The sequence below is a fragment of the Dendronephthya gigantea genome, unplaced genomic scaffold (genome assembly GCF_004324835.1).
Source record: "Dendronephthya gigantea isolate DGI-Jeju-01 unplaced genomic scaffold, DenGig_1.0 000147F, whole genome shotgun sequence".
NCBI lineage: Eukaryota > Metazoa > Cnidaria > Anthozoa > Malacalcyonacea > Nephtheidae > Dendronephthya > Dendronephthya gigantea.
In genome coordinates this window covers 57064-75693 of record NW_021163157.1, presented here as the reverse complement: position 1 = coordinate 75693, position 18630 = coordinate 57064, and the positions used below count along the sequence as shown (strand labels likewise).

The window sequence follows — 18630 nt, the reverse complement described above, 5'->3', positions numbered from 1 at the left end:
TATTCATCACTTTGTTACACACATACCCTAATATGCATTAAGCTACTCCATTTTAACCACCCATACAGATATCGATCGGCCTATCGCGTTTTACCCAGTATTTAAAATACTCCAAAATTTTTAAAATTTTCTGTATGTTTAATATTTGTCTCCTTTTGCCCCATTAAGTTGAGGCAAAATGAGACGTTTACCTCCGGTCGTGTTTCTTGAATAAATACCACAATGTTGCCTGAAAATCAGTTTCAAAAATTCCATTGTTCATCACTTTGACACGTTCAAACAACGCATTTTTATGATTTATTCCAGAGATATTGGAGTTTTTATATATTTTGATGTCTCTTCCGTTGCTATGGCGACATACGGGTACAAAATTCACTACAAAATGTCCAATTTCCTCGGATATTTGGAAAAGAAGCACGTTGACCTCCATTTTTCTTTTGTGCATTATTTTACTTGGAAGAAAAACTAACAATTAGCAAAATATAAAAAATTCTAGAATGCCACATTTTTGAAAATGCAAAAATGACATTTTTTCGAATTTTTTTGCCATTATAGAATTTTTTATTTTTGGTATTATGAGAGACGTGTGTAGTACAATACAGCATGGAAAATTTCGGCATAGATCATTGTACGAAATTCGGTGCTCCAGTGCTGAAGAGGCATGAATTGCACTGAAACGATACATTCGGATGTTTTAAATTACCGCGTAGATTTAATCTTGAGGAGCCTGGAACTGGTAAAAAAATATAAATGGAACAAAATTAACCGCTTGGGACTTTCCAATCGGTATGAAAGGACAATCTTTTCAAACAAGCGTTCATTCCGGAAAATTTCTGATTGGGCCGTCGAAATGAAATGCCTTTCAGGAAGTCCGCCAAAATTGTTGTGAGAATTCCTTCTGGCCTGGAAGCTGGAATTATTTGTTATCAAGTTTCTACAAAGGAATTAGAAATCGAACAAAATCACCCTCGTTTAACTGGCTATTTTAGTGCGCAGTTGGTTCAGCAAGGTTTCGTTGCTAAACACCACACTGAATAATTTATTAATTAGGTTATTAGGCATGGGTTAGCTGTGTCATGGAAGGCGAGGAAAATCTCCACGATATATTTTTTTTCTCGCTCCCCCGACACAGCTAAGCCAAGCCAAATATGCATATTTTTAATGCATAAGAGATGCCCGCGGAAAAGGCTACTCTAACCCCTCCCTAAGTACTACCACACTGACTGATCTATATAGGATTCTTTTCACTGTACGTGTGCCCAGTGCCCACGGCCTACCGAAATATTTGTCACATTCCAATCATCAGTCAATAACACTCTTCCCTAAATATTTATTTCATTAAATATTGTCTAGTATCTGCTATGTTCTTTTTACTGGTTGCTGCAATACTTACTGTATTCCTCGTGTTTCTTTACAAGAACGTTAAGGTAGATTTCACATTAAAATATTATGAATTATTCGGCAAAAAGGTTGATGAATTGCGTGGTCAGGTTGTGTGGATCACAGGGGCATCCAGTGGTTTGGGAGAATACTTGGCTTATAGGCTAGCAAGTGCTGGGTGCAAGTTAGTTCTTTCGGCGAGAACAAGACATAAATTGGAACAGGTCAAAGCAAAATGCATTGGTGAGTTACTGTAGTCCGTGTTTGATATATGACTCAACTATCACAGATCATTCTCAGGAACCCCCTAATGCTGACCTTTAGCTTTTATATTATACCTTTACAAATTACAAACTACAAAGCCTAATAAAAATTTTGTATTTTTATTATTGTATTAAGAGATGCGAAGGTAGATTTTCCAATTTAGAGCATTTTTAATTCAAATATATAAACCATTGCTATTGGGCTTCCTGCCAAATAGCAATTAAATCGTTTATATATTTGAGTAAGGTCTGACACGCAAATTTGACCTCTGTGATGACACTATGTTGTATTAGGCATTCATAAGGCACAATGTACCATAAGTACAATTAGTTTAAATAGCTATACACTTTTAAAACATTTTTCTGAGGGCCTGAGGAGGGCAAATTGACAAAAGGGACCTAATGTATACAAATTAAGCAATAGAAATTAATTAGTACAGTAAGAAAAATATGAATAAATATTGAAAAACTTTTTACACTTCCCCCAGTTGTGATCTATTGCATAGATTAAGCATAGATTAGGTAGAATGCAAATATATTAGTCAAATAATAATAATATTTTACAATGAGTTTTCATGGAATATTCAAACAAAAAACTAAATGACAACTATTCTACATTTCTCTTAGGACTTCTACATATGGTGACCTTGATAATTTTTCACAGCTAGATAATATCAGTGATATTACTAACCATTTTAACCGGTGTGTTCTAATAAAGGGACCCTTATAAATGCAGTATATTTCTTTTTTTTTATATATTTTATCCAGGTGACTCGAATTAGCAGGAAAGTCCAGGACTTAGTTGCCGAATGAAAATCCATTTCCCAGTTGAAACAACTTGATATCACGTGAAAAAATACTTTAGTTTAGTTTCAGATTTATGTCAGAGCTACAGTATAGTTTTTTAAACTAAACATAATCACAAAATTTCAATTGGCTCCATATATAAAGAATAACAAAAGGTATAATTGATTAAACAAACTTTCGATCTGAGCACTGATTAGCTGAAATTTATGAGCACAATATTACCCCTGTCCCCTGTTACAAATATAAATCCATTATCATGTTGTGGACCAGTGGTAGAAATAAAATATATTAAAATTATTTCAGAAATATCTGGTAAAAAAGAAGAAGATGCTGACAAAGATTTTCTTGTTTTACCTTTGGATGTTACAAAATATGACACCATGCAAGAGGCAGTTAAAACTGTCTTGGACCATTTCTGCAAGGTATTAATTTATGTACATACATACAATTGTATGTCTAAATGTGAATGTAAGGATCCGAGCATGAAATAGATTTGTAATATAGGTATAAACATAGCAATTTAATTAAAGGTTTAGATTTGCATGCATATAATTAAAAGAAAATTATCATAAAAAGAAATATTTGTTCTTTTCAACAACAGACTTGTTTTGGTCTGCGTTTTGCACATTCAACAGGTTGCGCATGGAATTGGTGTGTAGGCAGAAAAAGTTGTCACCTCAAATACAGGGTGTCTAAAAAAAACGCAACCACTTAAATATGCAAGACATTAATACAGCTCTAAAGTGCAATAGATAAGCACCTCTGGGAATTGAATTAATCCTTCATTTAAAATGCTAAAAGTCATTTTAGCTGAACTGTGGTGCAATCCACAATTAACGATGTCATTTTGCACCAGCCACAGTGGTATAGTCAAACTATCATCGAAATTAGCGAGGCAATTAGCAAGACAGCTAGTTGTCCTGTGGGAACTTGTCCTATGGGACACCCTGTATTAGTGACAGTCCCTAGCTTTTATTCTTAATCTCTTTTCTTTGAAAGAGGCAGCATTCACTGTTTCAAAGGTAGTTTATTTTCAATTAGGAATACATGTGAGTGCATTAGTGATGACACTGATGTAGTCAAGAAACGTGCAATTTATGCTTTTCACAAATGCAGTAGTGCATCAATAAGAATTGTAGTATAATATAATTTTAGTATTGAGTATGGTGATCCTCTTCTGTTTCTTAATGGCACCAGGGGCCGGGGATAAAACTATAACTGCATGCTTAGATAACATGAAAAATTTTGGAAAAGATTTAGGAGGAAAACTGGAGGGAAGACAGCAAATATGGTGGGCAAACCCAACCCCACCCTTAGAGGCTATACACCTCTGATTTGTGGTGCTATTACAAGTCTTGCGAGAGCTATCCTGAATCGTGTAAACAGGGTTTTGAAAACAGAAATGACAGACGTCGTTGTAGCGTCGCTGGGGATCTAAACTTTTATCATCAATACAATAGACCCTTTGCACGTAACGTCACATTTAGGACAAATTAACGTAGCTTAATTTTGGGCAAAATACAGAAAAATATTTACTTGTGTGAGAAACTTTGTTCACTGCTGTTGACCGCTATATAAACGTTCACCGCTCGCATAACAATTATTTTTAGTGAAGTAAGGAAACATCTGGAGGACAACTTTTAATGATTATGACGCCAGTGCAATGGACCCTAATAACGCCCCTAATGTTACTAACATTTTGTACCGTTTTGTCAGGTTTAATGTCGGAAAATATTGTTTATCCAAGTACTTTGCATCAAATGTGGTAACAACTGCCAAAAATAGACAAAAACTCTTCTCGACGTTTCGACTTGAGGGCCTTCGTCAGGAGAATTAGTATAAAATAGGTATGAGGATACTAACTCTCATGCTAACTCTCATACTAACTCTCCTGACGAAGGCCCTCAGGTGAAAACATCAAAAAGTGTTTTTGTCTATTTTAGGCAGTTGTTATACCACATTTGATGCTAAGTTATTTGAAGACGCTGCTCGTTATATTGGAACGTATATACATACAAGTTCTGTAGTAGATTTCCAATCGAATTCTTAAGCAGTGGCTCTTTTCACATCCTTCAGGTTTTGCAGAATCGTTTGCAGAAATTGATCACGACGCGAAAAGCGATTATATATTAATTTCACCCCTGACTGAAGATTGATTCATTAATGATTTAGTTATTTATTGACAGATTGATATTCTAGTGAACAACTGTGGCAGGGGCCAGCGAGGATTGGTTGAAAACACGGAGAGGAAAGTGGACCAAGAGTTGTTCGAGATAAACGTGTTGGGTACAATATCGCTGACTAAAGCTGTTCTTCCGCACATGATTGGGAGGAAGACTGGTCGTATTGTTGTTGTCTCCAGCGTTTCTGGGAAATTCGGTAGGTCCTCCAGCATGCTTTATCAACTACTGCAAATTCGGCTTTTTAAATAAGAACTGTATTACACCGACGTGAGCAAGACTCGCATGCAAATTCAAATCTGCATCCCACGATATACACTTGGGCATCCGAGATTATTGAATTTCATCTATGCTTTGCCATGATATATTGGAAACTGCTAATAGTAATGGTATCCATTGTGGGAAAAATGAGATAGGTTGACTCTATGACTGTTATACATATTGTGAAAGTAGTTACCCAATTTACACTGTTAATTTAATAGGTACTCCATCATCTGCTACCTACTCTGGCACAAAGTTTGCACTACAGGTAAACATATATAGATATTTATTCTGACATGGTGACTTGAAAGAGCACCGTCTTTCCACAGAACTTTTTCATAGGGGCACAAAGTTCCTACACACACCAGGATCGCGTAGAACTGCGTAGAATGACGCGTGCGCTTCTGAAAAATTATCCAGTCAATTAACAATTTTTTTGTTTAACGCTATTTCAGGGGTATTTCTCTGCTTTGCGCTATGAACTTCATGGAAAAGGTATCAGAGTTTTATTAGTCTGCCCAGGACCAATAAAGTCGGCTATTGTGGAGAATGCCGCAACACAGACATGGGGCAAGGTATGTAAGTCATTCTTTGACACTGAACAAGGAGGAATTTCGCTTTAAAGTAATCGGCATATTTGTTTACATTTTTCAGGCAAAGCCAATCAAAAGGCCTAAATTTTTAATACTTCATGTATTAAAATTAATAATGTACCTTTTTACCGGAAGTAGTTTAAATTAATGCATTCTGTTTGGGTTACTGAAAATGTCAACAAAATTGCTTGTTGGTCTCAAGCGAAATTCCCCCTGTTCTGGCACTGTGGTTAATGTGAAGAAAATGAATACAGGAGTATTAAATGAAGTGCAGGACTGTGCGACTTTTTAATGTGTATTAGAGTGTAAAAGATACGCCATATGAATATGATTCGACGCATCGCATGGAAACCGATGAATTTGCAAACTATATGGCAATTGCAATGGTGAATGAACTGGATGAATGTTGGATCTCTCCACAACCTGTATTGTTAGCGACATATGTCTCTCAGTATATGCCTTCCATCGCGAATTGGTAAGCTTGGCTGTATTTATTTAAAGGGATATGGCAATAAAAATTATTTCTGTTATGTTGAAAAGAAACTTACACTTCTTATAGAGCCTCTTTTCAAAATTTGTTCATCTTCCTTACTTCGCAAGAAATTGGCAATCGAGATATATCCGCTATCTTGTTTTATAATGAGATCTAATTACGTCACGTAAAAGCAAGGTCGACGCTCAAAAAATAACAATTACATGTTTACGCTTTAGTTTAGAACTCCTACAATTCAAGCGTTATAATTTAAGATACGTGCGATTCTAATACCATGGAACTATCACTTCCCTGGATCGTTAACTTTAACCAGCTGATCTGGGTATAAAGCTCAACCAATCAGAAGCCAGATCTTCGACAAAACTAAATTATCATTTCCTTCATTGCATATGACTTCGACACTCGAAAATATCAAGTAATTTTTTTTATATTTATGTGAAAACACGTTAATTTTTTTCCCAACTGCATATTAGAATTTAAATTTTTCACCCTTTATACTATCAGCTCGAAGAATAAGGACAGATAACACCAGGCACATGATAACTCAGTTTTGTCGAGACGCTTTATGACGTCACGATCTCAGATCAGCTGGAAGTTACAAAACGAATTTTCACTCAGCTTATGACGTAACGCATATCAGAACAAGAATATGGTTATCCAAAATGGTGGATGGGAGTTAATTTCATTCGAAAATATCTTGAGAAGTAATAAAGTTAACAAAAATCCGTAAACGAATTTTGTAAATAATCATGACGTTGTTTTAAACTATAGACAAAGATAATTTTTATTGGCGTATCCCTTCACTACGTCTTCCGCCATGGTTACGAGTTTGCCATATTAATTTAAAATCGTGATATTCTATTCGGACGCTCGTAACCGTCGCTCCCCTGACAACGGCCTTTTGAGAAACTTTCGTAGTCCTCATACGTGATTAAAAATAACTATGAGATCAGATTTTCTCCTTTTCCTGGAAAAACATTTTAGAGAACTATTTTCATGACTGTGACTTTAATTATGTGTATTTTTCGAAATGGTACGCGCAAGCTATCTTCTAAAATCTAAATACTGGATAGTATTATAGTACGCTAATATTAAATAAATCGGCACCTGTCAGCTTTATCAGGCTGACACAAAGTGGCGTATGCATACAAAGTGACATCTAAAGCTTTTGCTTCCACTACTTTCTGCCGATCTGTTTTGTTGCTGATGATTTTTTAATCAGATTGACCTATCGCATTTAAAATGGTTCGCATTATTAAACTATCAGATTACTGTTGAGAAAAGAAAACTACGTTTTGGAACGGTGCCCAAAACATTGTTTTATTTAAATCGTCGTAAAATTGTCAAGATATTTGTTTACGTTTGGAAAACATGTAGCTATTTTATATATTTTGTTTTCAAAATATCACCTTTGTATAGACGCCGTGACCATCAGGCATCACTGAATGAAAACATTCTTTTGTTAATAATTGCGCTGATTTTGCATAGATCAACAAGACGCAACAGATTGTAGATCAGGTGGTCAGGGATGAAGTTTACTGGATAATAATAAGTCTCTATTATTAATCTACGTTGCTTGTTTAGGTTTTTTAAAAGAAATCTTCTTCGAATGGTAACCAAAGCCCGGAACATGAAAGGTATATTTTTCCCGCAAGAAAACCAAGTAATTGACATCGGATTATATATAAGCCAAATTATAAGGATATAGGCAACCCCGTTGTCTCCTAGCGAATCTATCTCTTCGAGGGCACGTCGTGATGAAGGAAACAAGTGACATATTGATTTAGTCTCAGTCGCTTTTTGTTCCATGCTTTGTTTACCCAAAGTAGAATGTCGCAAATGTGTATAAATTATCGTGTGCGGCTATCTTCACTACTGGAAAGGGGACTGGGAAGACTCGAAACGTCCTAAACGAGGCACAATAATACAAAGCCGCCAGACACCTCTTGTAATCATTGTGTTTAGATTCTAACCACCCTCGCGGTTATAGATGATCAAACATGCAATTAATAATTTCATTCGCTTTTGTTTGATTTTTCTTTGAAAAATTTCATTTTTCTTTGCAAATTGATAAAAAATGCCCCTACATGTAACACTCTGCAATTTAAGAAACCTCAGGTTACGGCTCTACTTAATCACTGTCTTTCTTGTCAGTAAGAAAGCAAAGATTACTTAAAATTATCATCTCATCAATTTTTTACTGCCTTTTAACCCAAACTAAATGCGGCATCTAAATTATGCCTAAATTGCGTATTATCTTTGTTTTATTTTCTCTTAGCCAAGAAAGAAGATTAGATATTCATTGACTGGTCAATCAAATTTTACTGTAATCATGTGACTTCTCAAGATGAGTTACGAATCCGTAGGCGTAGAGTTGCGTTTTTGAATGAATAGAATTAAACTAGATATTTATTAGTCTTTTCCTTATTGTAATGCAGTGACGGGTGTACAATAGCAAGATTTAGCGCTATTCCTTGAATAGTGATTTTTTTCAATAAAATTGTCCGTTCTTTGGTACATTTGTGATTACTGGGGGCTTTTTTTTAATAATTGGTATAGCTCCAAAACTGTAGTTTTGCTGCTTTAAGTATTTTTACAACGAGAAATATTTTTAGAGATTATTTTTGCTCGAGAAGCTTGTAAAACACTCGGCTACGCCTCGTGTTTTACAAGCTTCTCTCATATTCTCCCAACATTCCCCCATCGTCCATTATTACACCATAAAGGCACGCGACTCGTTTTTTAATTCTTAATTCAAAGATTCTCTGGAGGTATAATCTTAAAGTGAGATATAATGTTATTATGTAGTATGTACAGTATAATATTATGTACAGTATAATATAGCCCATCCCTAACCCCTGCCTAAGTGGCAAATATGCATATTTTTAAATTTTAAAATACATAAGAGTCATAAGAGATGCCTGCGGAGGAGGCTAACTGAGGCTAACCCCCTCCCTAAGTACTAGCACACTGACTGATCTGTATAGGATTCTTTTCACTGTATCGTGTGCCCACCGAAAGATTTGTGCACATTCGAGATTCCAGACATCAGACACAAGTCACAACACTCTTTCCAATATATTTATTGCAATATATCGTCTAGTATCTGCTATGTTCTTTTTACTGGTCGCTGCAATACTTACTGTATTCCTTGTGTTTCTTTACAAGAACGTTAAAGTAGATTTCACATTAAAATATTATGAATTATTCGGCAAAAAGGTTGATGAATTGCGTGGTCAGGTTGTGTGGATCACAGGGGCATCCAGTGGTTTGGGAGAATAATTGGCTTATAGGCTAGCAAGTGCTGGCTGCAAGTTGGTTCTTTCGGCGAGAACAGAACACAAATTGGAACAGGTCAAAGCAAAATGCATTGGTGAGTTACAGTAGTCCGTGTTTGATACGACTCAACTATCACGTACAGATCATTTTTTAGGAACCCCCTGATGCTGGCCTTAGCTACCTTTACAAACTACAAAGCCTAATGAAAATTTTGTATTTTTAATAAGTATAGACACACGAGGTAGACCAGAAGGTAGATATTTTGCATGATTTTATTAGTGGGGGTTTCTTGTGATATTGCAGTCTCAGGCCCTGATCAGCTGTCTCTGTCCTGAAAATGCATGATCAAGTTGTTTTAAAATTTGGCTGAAATGGACCTCATTTTTTATTAATTAAACAGCTGTATTGCTTGTATGAACAACTACAATCACCCTAAACATGTTGTCATTAACCAAAAAGCGTAGGATGAAATTGACAGATTTTGCGATTTGTTTACTTGGCATTATACTAAAATCATGTTGCCCTACAAACAAGCGGCATGCAAGCAATGTAGTATACTATGTTATAACTACATTGCTCGCACATCGCTCATTGTAGGCTACATGCAAGATTCTAGTATTTTGCCAAGTAAATATAATTAACATTCCAATTAACAAAAGAATGATCGCTTTCTTCAAATTTTCAATATTTTAATTTATAGTATTTTTAATTCAAATATATAAAACATTTGCCATTGGCCTTCCTGTCCAATAGCAAATGGTTTATATATTTGATTAAGGTCTGACAATGCAAACTTTTACTCTGTGATGACACTATGTTGTATTAGGCATTCATATAATTAGGTGTGTGAAAATAGCTATACCCTTTTATAGAGTTTTCCATCAGGGCCTGGGGAGTGCAAATTGACAAAAGGGACCTAATGTTTACAAAGTAGTAGAAATTAATTTATTTAATTAGTACAGTAACAAAAATATAAAAACAATTTGTTGCCTTGATAACATTCATTATCATCTTCAATTTCTATCAGAATTCTTCATTCATTTAAATTGTCTCACCAAATTTCAGGACCCTTGAAAGATTTATATCAAATTTTAAGATCAGAAGATTATCTAAAACACATGACTTCCATTCTGATGAATATTTTTTATATTCATGCACTTGATCATCGTATATTAATTACTAGGAGGATAAAGGAACTGGCTAGAAAGTAGGAACTAGGAGGGGTAATTTGCTTGATCTAAGTTATACACTGATCAAACAGATATATATAAAGGGCTGCATGACAAGTGGGGAAAAGCCAGACTTCCATGCATTTCTACATAGTGAAAAATTTTTGCACCATTCCCTCCCCCAGTTGTGATCTACTGCATAGATTAAGCATAGATTAGGTAGAATGCAAGTATATTCGTCAAATGATAGTAAAAGTTTACAATGAGTTTGCATGGAATATTCAAACAAAAAACTAAATGACACCACTGATCTGAAAATTCAGATCAGTGAATGACTCCTATTCTACATTTCTCTTAATTAGGACTTCTACATACATGCACTAGTGACCTTGAGAATTTGTCACAGCTAGATATAATATCAGTGGAATTACTAACCTTTTTATAAACCTGTGTGTTCTAATAAAGGGACCCTCATAAATGCAGTATATTTGCTTCTTTTTATTTATATATTATATTCAGGTCAGGTGACTTGAATTAGCAGGAAAGTCCAGGAAATGAAAATCAATCTCGTGAAAAAACCCATTTAGTTCCAGTTTCAAATTTATGCCAGAGCTACCGTATAGTTTTTTAAACTAAACATACAGTAATCACAAAAGTTCAACTGGTTCCATAAAGAGTAACAAAAGGTATAATTGATTAAGTAGTGCAAAAATTATTTCTATTTCGATTAGCTAAAGTATGAGCACAATATTACCCCTGATACCAAAAATTTGTTTATAAATTCGTTATCATGTTGTGGCAGAAATGAAATATATTAAAATAACTTAATTAATTTCAGAAATATCTGGTAAAAAAGAAGATGTTGAGAAAGATTTTCTTGTTTTACCTTTGGATGTTACAAAATATGACACCATGCAAGAGGCAGTTAAAACGGTCTTGGACCATTTCTGCGAGGTATTAATTTATGTACATACTATTGTATGTCTTATATTCTAATGTAAAGAGCATGAAATAGATTTGTAATATGTGTATAAACATAGCAATTTAATTTAAGGTTTAGATTTGCATGCATATAACTAAAAGAATTATCATAAAAAGAAAGATTTGCTCTTTTCAACAACAGACTTGTTTTAATTGGTCTGCGTTTTGCACACTCAAAAGGTTGCGCATGGAATTGGTGTGTAGGCAGAAAAAGTTGTCACCTTAAATAATAGTGACAGCCCCTAGCTATTATTCTTGATCTCTTTTCTCCAAAAGAGGCAGCACTCGCGATCACTGTTTCAAAGCTAGTATTTTTCAATAAAATTTATTAATTTTATTAGGAATACCTGTGATAACATAACACTGATAGTCAAGAAACATGCAATTTGTGCTTTTCACGAATGCAGAAGCGCATCAATAAGAATTGTAGTTATATTATTGAGGATGGTGATCCTCTTCTGTTTCTTAATGGCAGAAGGGGCTGGTTGTTCAAAACCCGGTTAGCTCAACTCAAATTTTCACGTCAATTTTTTTCAAGCTCTCTCGTTTATGAAGAACTTTGAACATGTTTTTTCATAAATATTTTGTGGATCAATAGAAGTCTTATTTTGTGATGTCTTGAACAAACAGCGGTGCAGAAGCATATGAACCAAAACAGCGAAGTAAATTAAATTTAACCCAGGGTTAGCGCTAACCTAGCTTTCAACAACCGGCCCCTGGTAAATAATATTAATGGTGGGAAATTGGGTTCAAATAACTGGGGGTTTTAGGGGGGGGTATATCTTATTATAAGTGAAGTGAACATAGCATGAAACCAGAAACTGCATGCTTACATAACATGAAACATTTTGGAAAAGATTTGGGAGGAAAACTGGGGGAAAGGCAGCAAATATGGTGGGCAAACCCCACCCCACCCCACCCTGATTTGTGGTGCTATTACAAGTCTTCCAAAAGCTATCCTGAATCGTGTAAACAGGGTTTTGGTAACAGAAATGACGGGCGTCGTTGTAGCCGCGCTAAACCTTTATCTAAACCTTTATCATCAATACAAATGATACAATAGATCCTTTGCACATAACGTCACATTAGGCATCTCGAGGACAAATTCAAAATCGTAAATTTTGGCCAAAATACAGAAATATTCACTAGTGTACTAGTGTGAGAAAGCCTGCTTCGTTAAATGCTTTTGACCGTTGTATAAACCTTCACCGCTCGCATAACGATTATTTTTAGTGAAGCAAGGAAACATCTGGAGGACAACTTTTAATGATTATTACGTCAGTGCAATGGACCCTAATAACGCCCCCAATGTTACTAACATTTTGTCCCTAAAATTCCAATATAACGTTTTGCCAGATTTTATGTCCGAAAATATTGTATATCCAAGTACTTTGCATCAAATATGGTTTAACTACTGCCTCTAATAGGCAAAAACACTTCTCGACATTTCGAACTGAGGGCCTTCGTCAGGAGAGTTAAGCAGTGTTTACACTAGAGACCTATACCTGACCTAAGACCTAACTTAAGCAGGCCAAGTTTCTATTTCAGGCCAAGCATTAAAGGTGGCCTGAAAACATGGTATTAGGTAAGTCCTAGGTAAGTCTCAGGTCAGTCTGGCGGTGTAAACACATTTTCATTGACCTAAATGTGATCGAAGCTAATTTCCATGACAACAAACGTAAATTCGAGTCTTTGATGTCAGCATTTAGCTGTCTTGGAATTTCAGCGCGATTTTGCAATAATTAGGGGGAAATTCAGAGTTGATAAATTAGCTACATGGCGAATTTCGGAACTTGCCGATAAATTATATTATATATTTTTTAATTTTGCATGAAATCGTTGTTTGCCAGTAATCCCAGTAATATCACTATTATATACGTCGTAATCTTTTACGAGGCTTTGTAGCTTGTACGAAATAAACAAACAAAGAACTGCAAGCTTATTTTAATATTCTCCTCGGAGTACTTTATGTTGCGTGTATGTATATAAGTCCCGTTAGGTAACTGGTGTAAACACACCCTGTAAAACCTGGTTAGGTACTTCTCAGGTACGGGTAAATGTCAGGTAAATGTCAGCCCCTTCGTGTAAACACGGCTTTAGTATGAAAATAAGTATGAGGATACTAACTCTCTTGACGAAGACCCTCAGGTCGAAACGTCGAGAAGTGTTTTTGTCTATTTTAGGCAGTTGTTATACCACATTTGATTCTAAGTTATTTTAAGACTAATTGATTGATTAATTGATTGATTGATTGATTTAGCTATTCATTGACAGATTGATATTCTAGTTAACAACTGTGGCAGGAGTCAGCGAGGAATGGTTGAAAACACGGAGAGGAAAGTGGATCGAGAGTTGTTCGAGATAAACGTGTTGGGTACAATATCGTTGACTAAAGCTGTTCTTCCGCACATGATTGGGAGGAAGACTGGTCGTATTGTTGTTGTCTCCAGCATTTCTGGGAAAGTCGGTGGGTCCTCCAGCATGCTTTATCAACTATTGCAAATTCGGCTTTTGAAATGAGAATTCTATCACCGACGGGTTGAGCAAGACTCGCATGCAATTTCAAATCTGCATCCCACGATATACATTGTATCCGCGATTAAAATCTCAAACTGCTAATAATAATGGTATCCACTCAGGGAGAAATGCATGGGATAGGTTGACTGCTCTAAAAGACCCTTTACACATGACGTCACATTACGCATCTGTTAACGTAGCATAATTTTTTTCAAAAACCTAAATTTTAGACAAAATACAGAAATATTTACTCGTGTGAGAAACTTTGTTTCGTTAACTGCTTTCGACCGCTTTATAAACCTGCACTGATGGCATGACGATTATTTTTAGTGAAGCAAGGAAACATCTGCAGAACAACTTTTAATGATTATGACGTCGTTGCAATGGGTCTATACATATTGTGAATGTAGTTATCAGCACGTGAATAGGTTTTTGGTGCACAGGTCGGTAGTAGAAAATATGCAAACGTTAAGCAATGTTGAAATTTTTGCAATGAATGTCGCCGGTTTACCTGTTCTGCAGAAGTTTTTGTCTGAACAATTACTTCGAGCACAACATGTGCACGTTTGTTTCATCAATGCGTACTGTTATGAATCCGCATGCAAATTCCCCATATACTATGCCCATGCTTGTCCAGACAGAAGAAAGATTACCATAAGTTGATGCTCTACAGTTTAAATTATGGTTTATTTTTAACGGCACTTTGATTGCTTAAAGACATGTTACAGCGGCTTCTGCGCAGCAGAACGCTCATAACTTTGGGGGGGACTTCATGATTTAGAAATTGTCTAAATTTCGCATATTTTGAATTTCTTTGAACATAAATTCTATCTTCTTCATTTAGTAATATAGTGAAAAACGTTTGTTTACATTTCCGACTGCATGTAACCCAAGGGCCATAGCCTATAATTAGATCTATCCCTCCAAAAAAGTAGTTCTGAGGTCACATATAAAAGTGTTTTGCAGCAAATTTTGACCTCTTTATATTTATACACTTTTAATTTAATAGGTACTCCAACAGCTGCTACCTACTCTGCAACAAAGTTTGCACTGTAGGTAAACATGTATAGATATTTATTAGATATTTTATAGTTTCTCAACTCTGGAGTTCCACTACACCTGCATGGCCTTGTTCATTTAGGCCACATAAATGTCCTACATACAGCGTGTGCCAAAAAAATTACCCTTTAAATTTTTAACTAAATTAGAATTACCCACAACAAAAGAGTTATTTCGAATTTGTGATTTTCTTATTTTTTTGTGATACTACTTGTATTTTTTTGCGGTATTCAGGAGTATCAGATAACCCAACAAACTCCATGATAGCCACAGTCAATTAACGATCTTTGGTTTAACGCTATTTCAGGGGTATTTCTCTGCTTTGCGCTATGAACTTCATGGAAAAGGTATCAAAGCTTTATTAGTCTGCCCAGGACCAGTAAAGTCGGCTGTTGTTGAGAATGCCGCAACAGAGACATGGGGCGAGGTATGTACGTAAAGTCATTCTTTGGTGCTGTAGTTTAATGTGGAGATAATAGATACAGGAGTATTTGATTTAGGACTTTGACGTGACATGCTTAATCTCCAGGAATCCAAGATGGCGGCAGCTTAATAATTTAGGCTTAAATGCCCTTGTCAATGCACTTAGCAAGCGAAAAACGAATCAAAATATTGAAGCATTAAGATAAATAATTTTAGGTGTTCTTTCAAATGAATGTCCATTATATATTTTCGTGGCCTTTCTGGCCGTTCTTATAATTGCACTCCAGTACAAAAATAGAATATTTCCATTCGTTTTTTTATCCTCGATTTCTCCTCCTTTTATCTTCTTCGCCTGACTTTGATCGAAATTTTCACAAACTAGTTAACTTTCCTAACCTCGCCGAAATTATATATATAGCTACTCGGCTATTTATTCCCAACTTTCCTTAGCAACATTTACTGGGATGATACTGCATGTTAAACCGAGCCAACTTTTCTTCAACCGACCCAACTTTTTTATGTGTATTAGAGTGTAAAAGATACGCCATATGAATATGATACGACGCATCGCATGGAAACAGATGAATTTGCGAACTATATGGCAATTGCGATGGTGAATGAACTGGATGAAAGTTGGATCTCTCCCCAACCTGAATTGTTAGCGGCATATGTCTCTCAGTACATGCCTTCCATCGCGAATTGGTAAGGGTTAGGGCTCAGAATATAGAGACCTTTCTACGGCTTCCGCTACGGTTACGAGTTTGCCTATTAACCGTCGCTCCCCTGACTACGCGGGCATTTTGAGAAAACTTCGAAGTCCTCATACGTGATAAAAAATAACTATGAGATCACATTTTCTCCTTTTTTTGGAAAAACATTTTAGAGAACTATTTCCATGACTGTTACTTTAATTATGTGTATTTTTCGAAATGGTACGCGTAAGCTATCTTCTAAATACTTGATAGTATTATAGTATCTAAAGCTTGCATCTAAAAATTTTGCTTCCACTACTTTCTCCCGATCTGTTTTGCTTGCTGATGATTATTTAATCAGATTGTTTAATCATATCGCATTTAAATTAGTTCACATTATTAAAGTATCAAATTACTTTTGAGCAAAAAAACTACGTTTTGGAACGGTGCCCATATTTTTCTCGCGTAAAACATTGCTTTATTTTGAAAATCGTCGTAAAATTGTCAAGATATTTGCTTACGTTTTTAAAACATGTATTTTACACATTTTGTTTTCAAAATATCACCTTTGTAATTACACTGAAACCTCAGACGCCGTGACTGAATAAAATCACTGAATGCCATCACCGAATAAAACATTCTTTTGTTAATAATTGTGCTGATTTTGCATAGATCAACAAGACACAACAGATCGTAGATCGGGTGGTCGGGGATGGGGTTTACTGCATGGATTACTATAGTCTCTAATGCTTTGGATATTTGAGAAATTTAACGTGACGAAAAACAGAAAAGACCCAAGTTTCTCTATGTAGCTTTATATCATTGTCAAATTAATTGATTTACGTTGCTTAGGTTTTTTAAAAGATATGTTCTTCGACTGGTAATCAGAAACCGGAACACTAAAGGTATATTTTTCCCGCAAGTAAAACCAAGTAACTGACATCAGATTTTATAAGCCAAATAAGGATATATAGGCAACCCCATTGTCTCCCGGCGAATCTATCTCTTCGAGGGCACGTCGTGATGAAGGAAACAAGTGACATATTTATGTGATAACAACTGATTTACCCAAAGTAGAATGCCGTAAATGTGTGTAAATTATCGTGTGTGGCTATCTTCGCTACTGGAAAGGGGACTGGGAGGGGTCGCGAAACGTCCTAACGAGGCACAATAATGCAAAGCTGCCAGACACCTCTGGTAATCATTGTGTAATTTGTGTTTAGGTTCTAACTACCCTCGCGGTTACAGATCATCCAACGTGCAAATAATTACCTTCGCTTTTGTTCAGTCATTAATAACAAATTGACTTTTGTAATGCGCAAATTGATAAAATGCCCCTGTAACACTCTGCAATTTCAGAAACCTCAGGTTACGGCTCTATTTGATCACTGTCTTTCTTGTCAGTAAGAAAGCAAAGATTATTTAAAATTATCATCTCATCTATTTTTTATTGCCTTTTAACCCACACTAACTGCGGCATCTAAATTATGCTTAAATTGCATAATTATTATTTTTGTGTTTTCTTTTCTCTCAGCCAAGAAAGAAGATTAGATATTCATTGACTGGTCAATCAATTTTTTCGTAATCATGTGACTCCTCAAGATGGGTTACGAATGTCGTAGGCGTAGAGTTGCGTTTTTGAATTCTCAAAATCAGACTGTAATTGCATAATGAATAGAATGAATAGACTAGATTAGTAGATATTTCTTAGCCTTTTTCTTATTGTAATGCAGGGACGGTTGTACAATAGCAAGATATAGCGCTATTTCTTAAATAGTGATTTTTCAATCACTCTAAAATTGTCCGTTCTTTGGTACATTTTTGATTAAACTTTGGTATTCTAAAACTGGGGACTTTTCTTTAATAATTGGTATATGTAGCTCCAAAACTGTAGGAACGGTGTAGTTAGGAACTGTTTACAACGGTGGTAAAAATTACAATCGGGCGATTAGGCGCTTTCCAGCCTTCGTACAACCGGCACCAGGACCTCGTATATGGTGGTATATATTAAGCTAGTTGCTTTATATTTTAAGACCGTTTCGACTATACACCCAATTTATTGGCACAGTTACATTTACTACGCAACATCACGCTTCCTTTCGTATGAAGATATGGAAGCTGCATGTCACACTGCAAAAAACCTTGTCGTAACTGGGGGGTGTCAAAGGGCCAATTGGGGGTCAACGAGATGTAGAGGAATCTCACTAAAAATACAGGGCATAAAACATTGACAGCACATCACAGGAAATAGAAGTATGTGGTGGAATTTGCATGTAATACAATTAAGGTTTCACGGTTCAAAGTCCGAACTTCGTGTATTAGTATGGTAGATGGCAATAAATACAAACAATATGTTAATTTTGTTTCAAAGATTCTCTTGATTTCAAAGATTGCGCGCGAAAATGTGAAGCTGAAATTGAGATGTTATTTAACTGTCTAAAAGTAGGGAAGGTTTGTCAATAACTTTCAAAGTTTCAGGAAAAATAATGCGTACTAGGAGCAACGCGAGACCCCTAAAGCTGACGAATATTTC

At 35.6% G+C, this 18630-nt stretch overlaps 1 protein-coding gene and 1 pseudogene across 1 annotated transcript; both read left to right on the top strand.

Moving 5' to 3' along the window:
- The first annotated feature begins 1293 nt into the window (after nt 1-1293).
- Nucleotides 1294-8474, top strand: LOC114536795 (dehydrogenase/reductase SDR family member 7-like). The gene is made up of 8 exons (XM_028558141.1): nt 1294-1623; nt 2754-2872; nt 4637-4829; nt 5113-5159; nt 5347-5466; nt 5787-5959; nt 7562-7614; nt 8256-8474. Exons 1-8 carry the CDS (start codon nt 1362-1364, stop codon nt 8270-8272), a joined length of 984 nt encoding a protein of 327 aa, XP_028413942.1. The 5' UTR covers nt 1294-1361; the 3' UTR covers nt 8273-8474.
- Nucleotides 8475-8995: 521 nt separating this feature from the next.
- On the top strand, nt 8996-18429 carry LOC114536801 (annotated as a pseudogene).
- Nucleotides 18430-18630: the final 201 nt, after the last annotated feature.

Coding starts and splice junctions, on each gene's coding strand:
- LOC114536795 (XM_028558141.1), top strand. CDS start 1,362: ATGTTCTTTTTACTGGTTGCTGCAATACTTACTGTATTCCTCGTGTTT. Junction 1,624..2,753: donor GGTCAAAGCAAAATGCATTG/GTGAGTTACTGT, acceptor AAATTATTTCAG/AAATATCTGGTAAAAAAGAA. Junction 2,873..4,636: donor TCTTGGACCATTTCTGCAAG/GTATTAATTTAT, acceptor ATTTATTGACAG/ATTGATATTCTAGTGAACAA.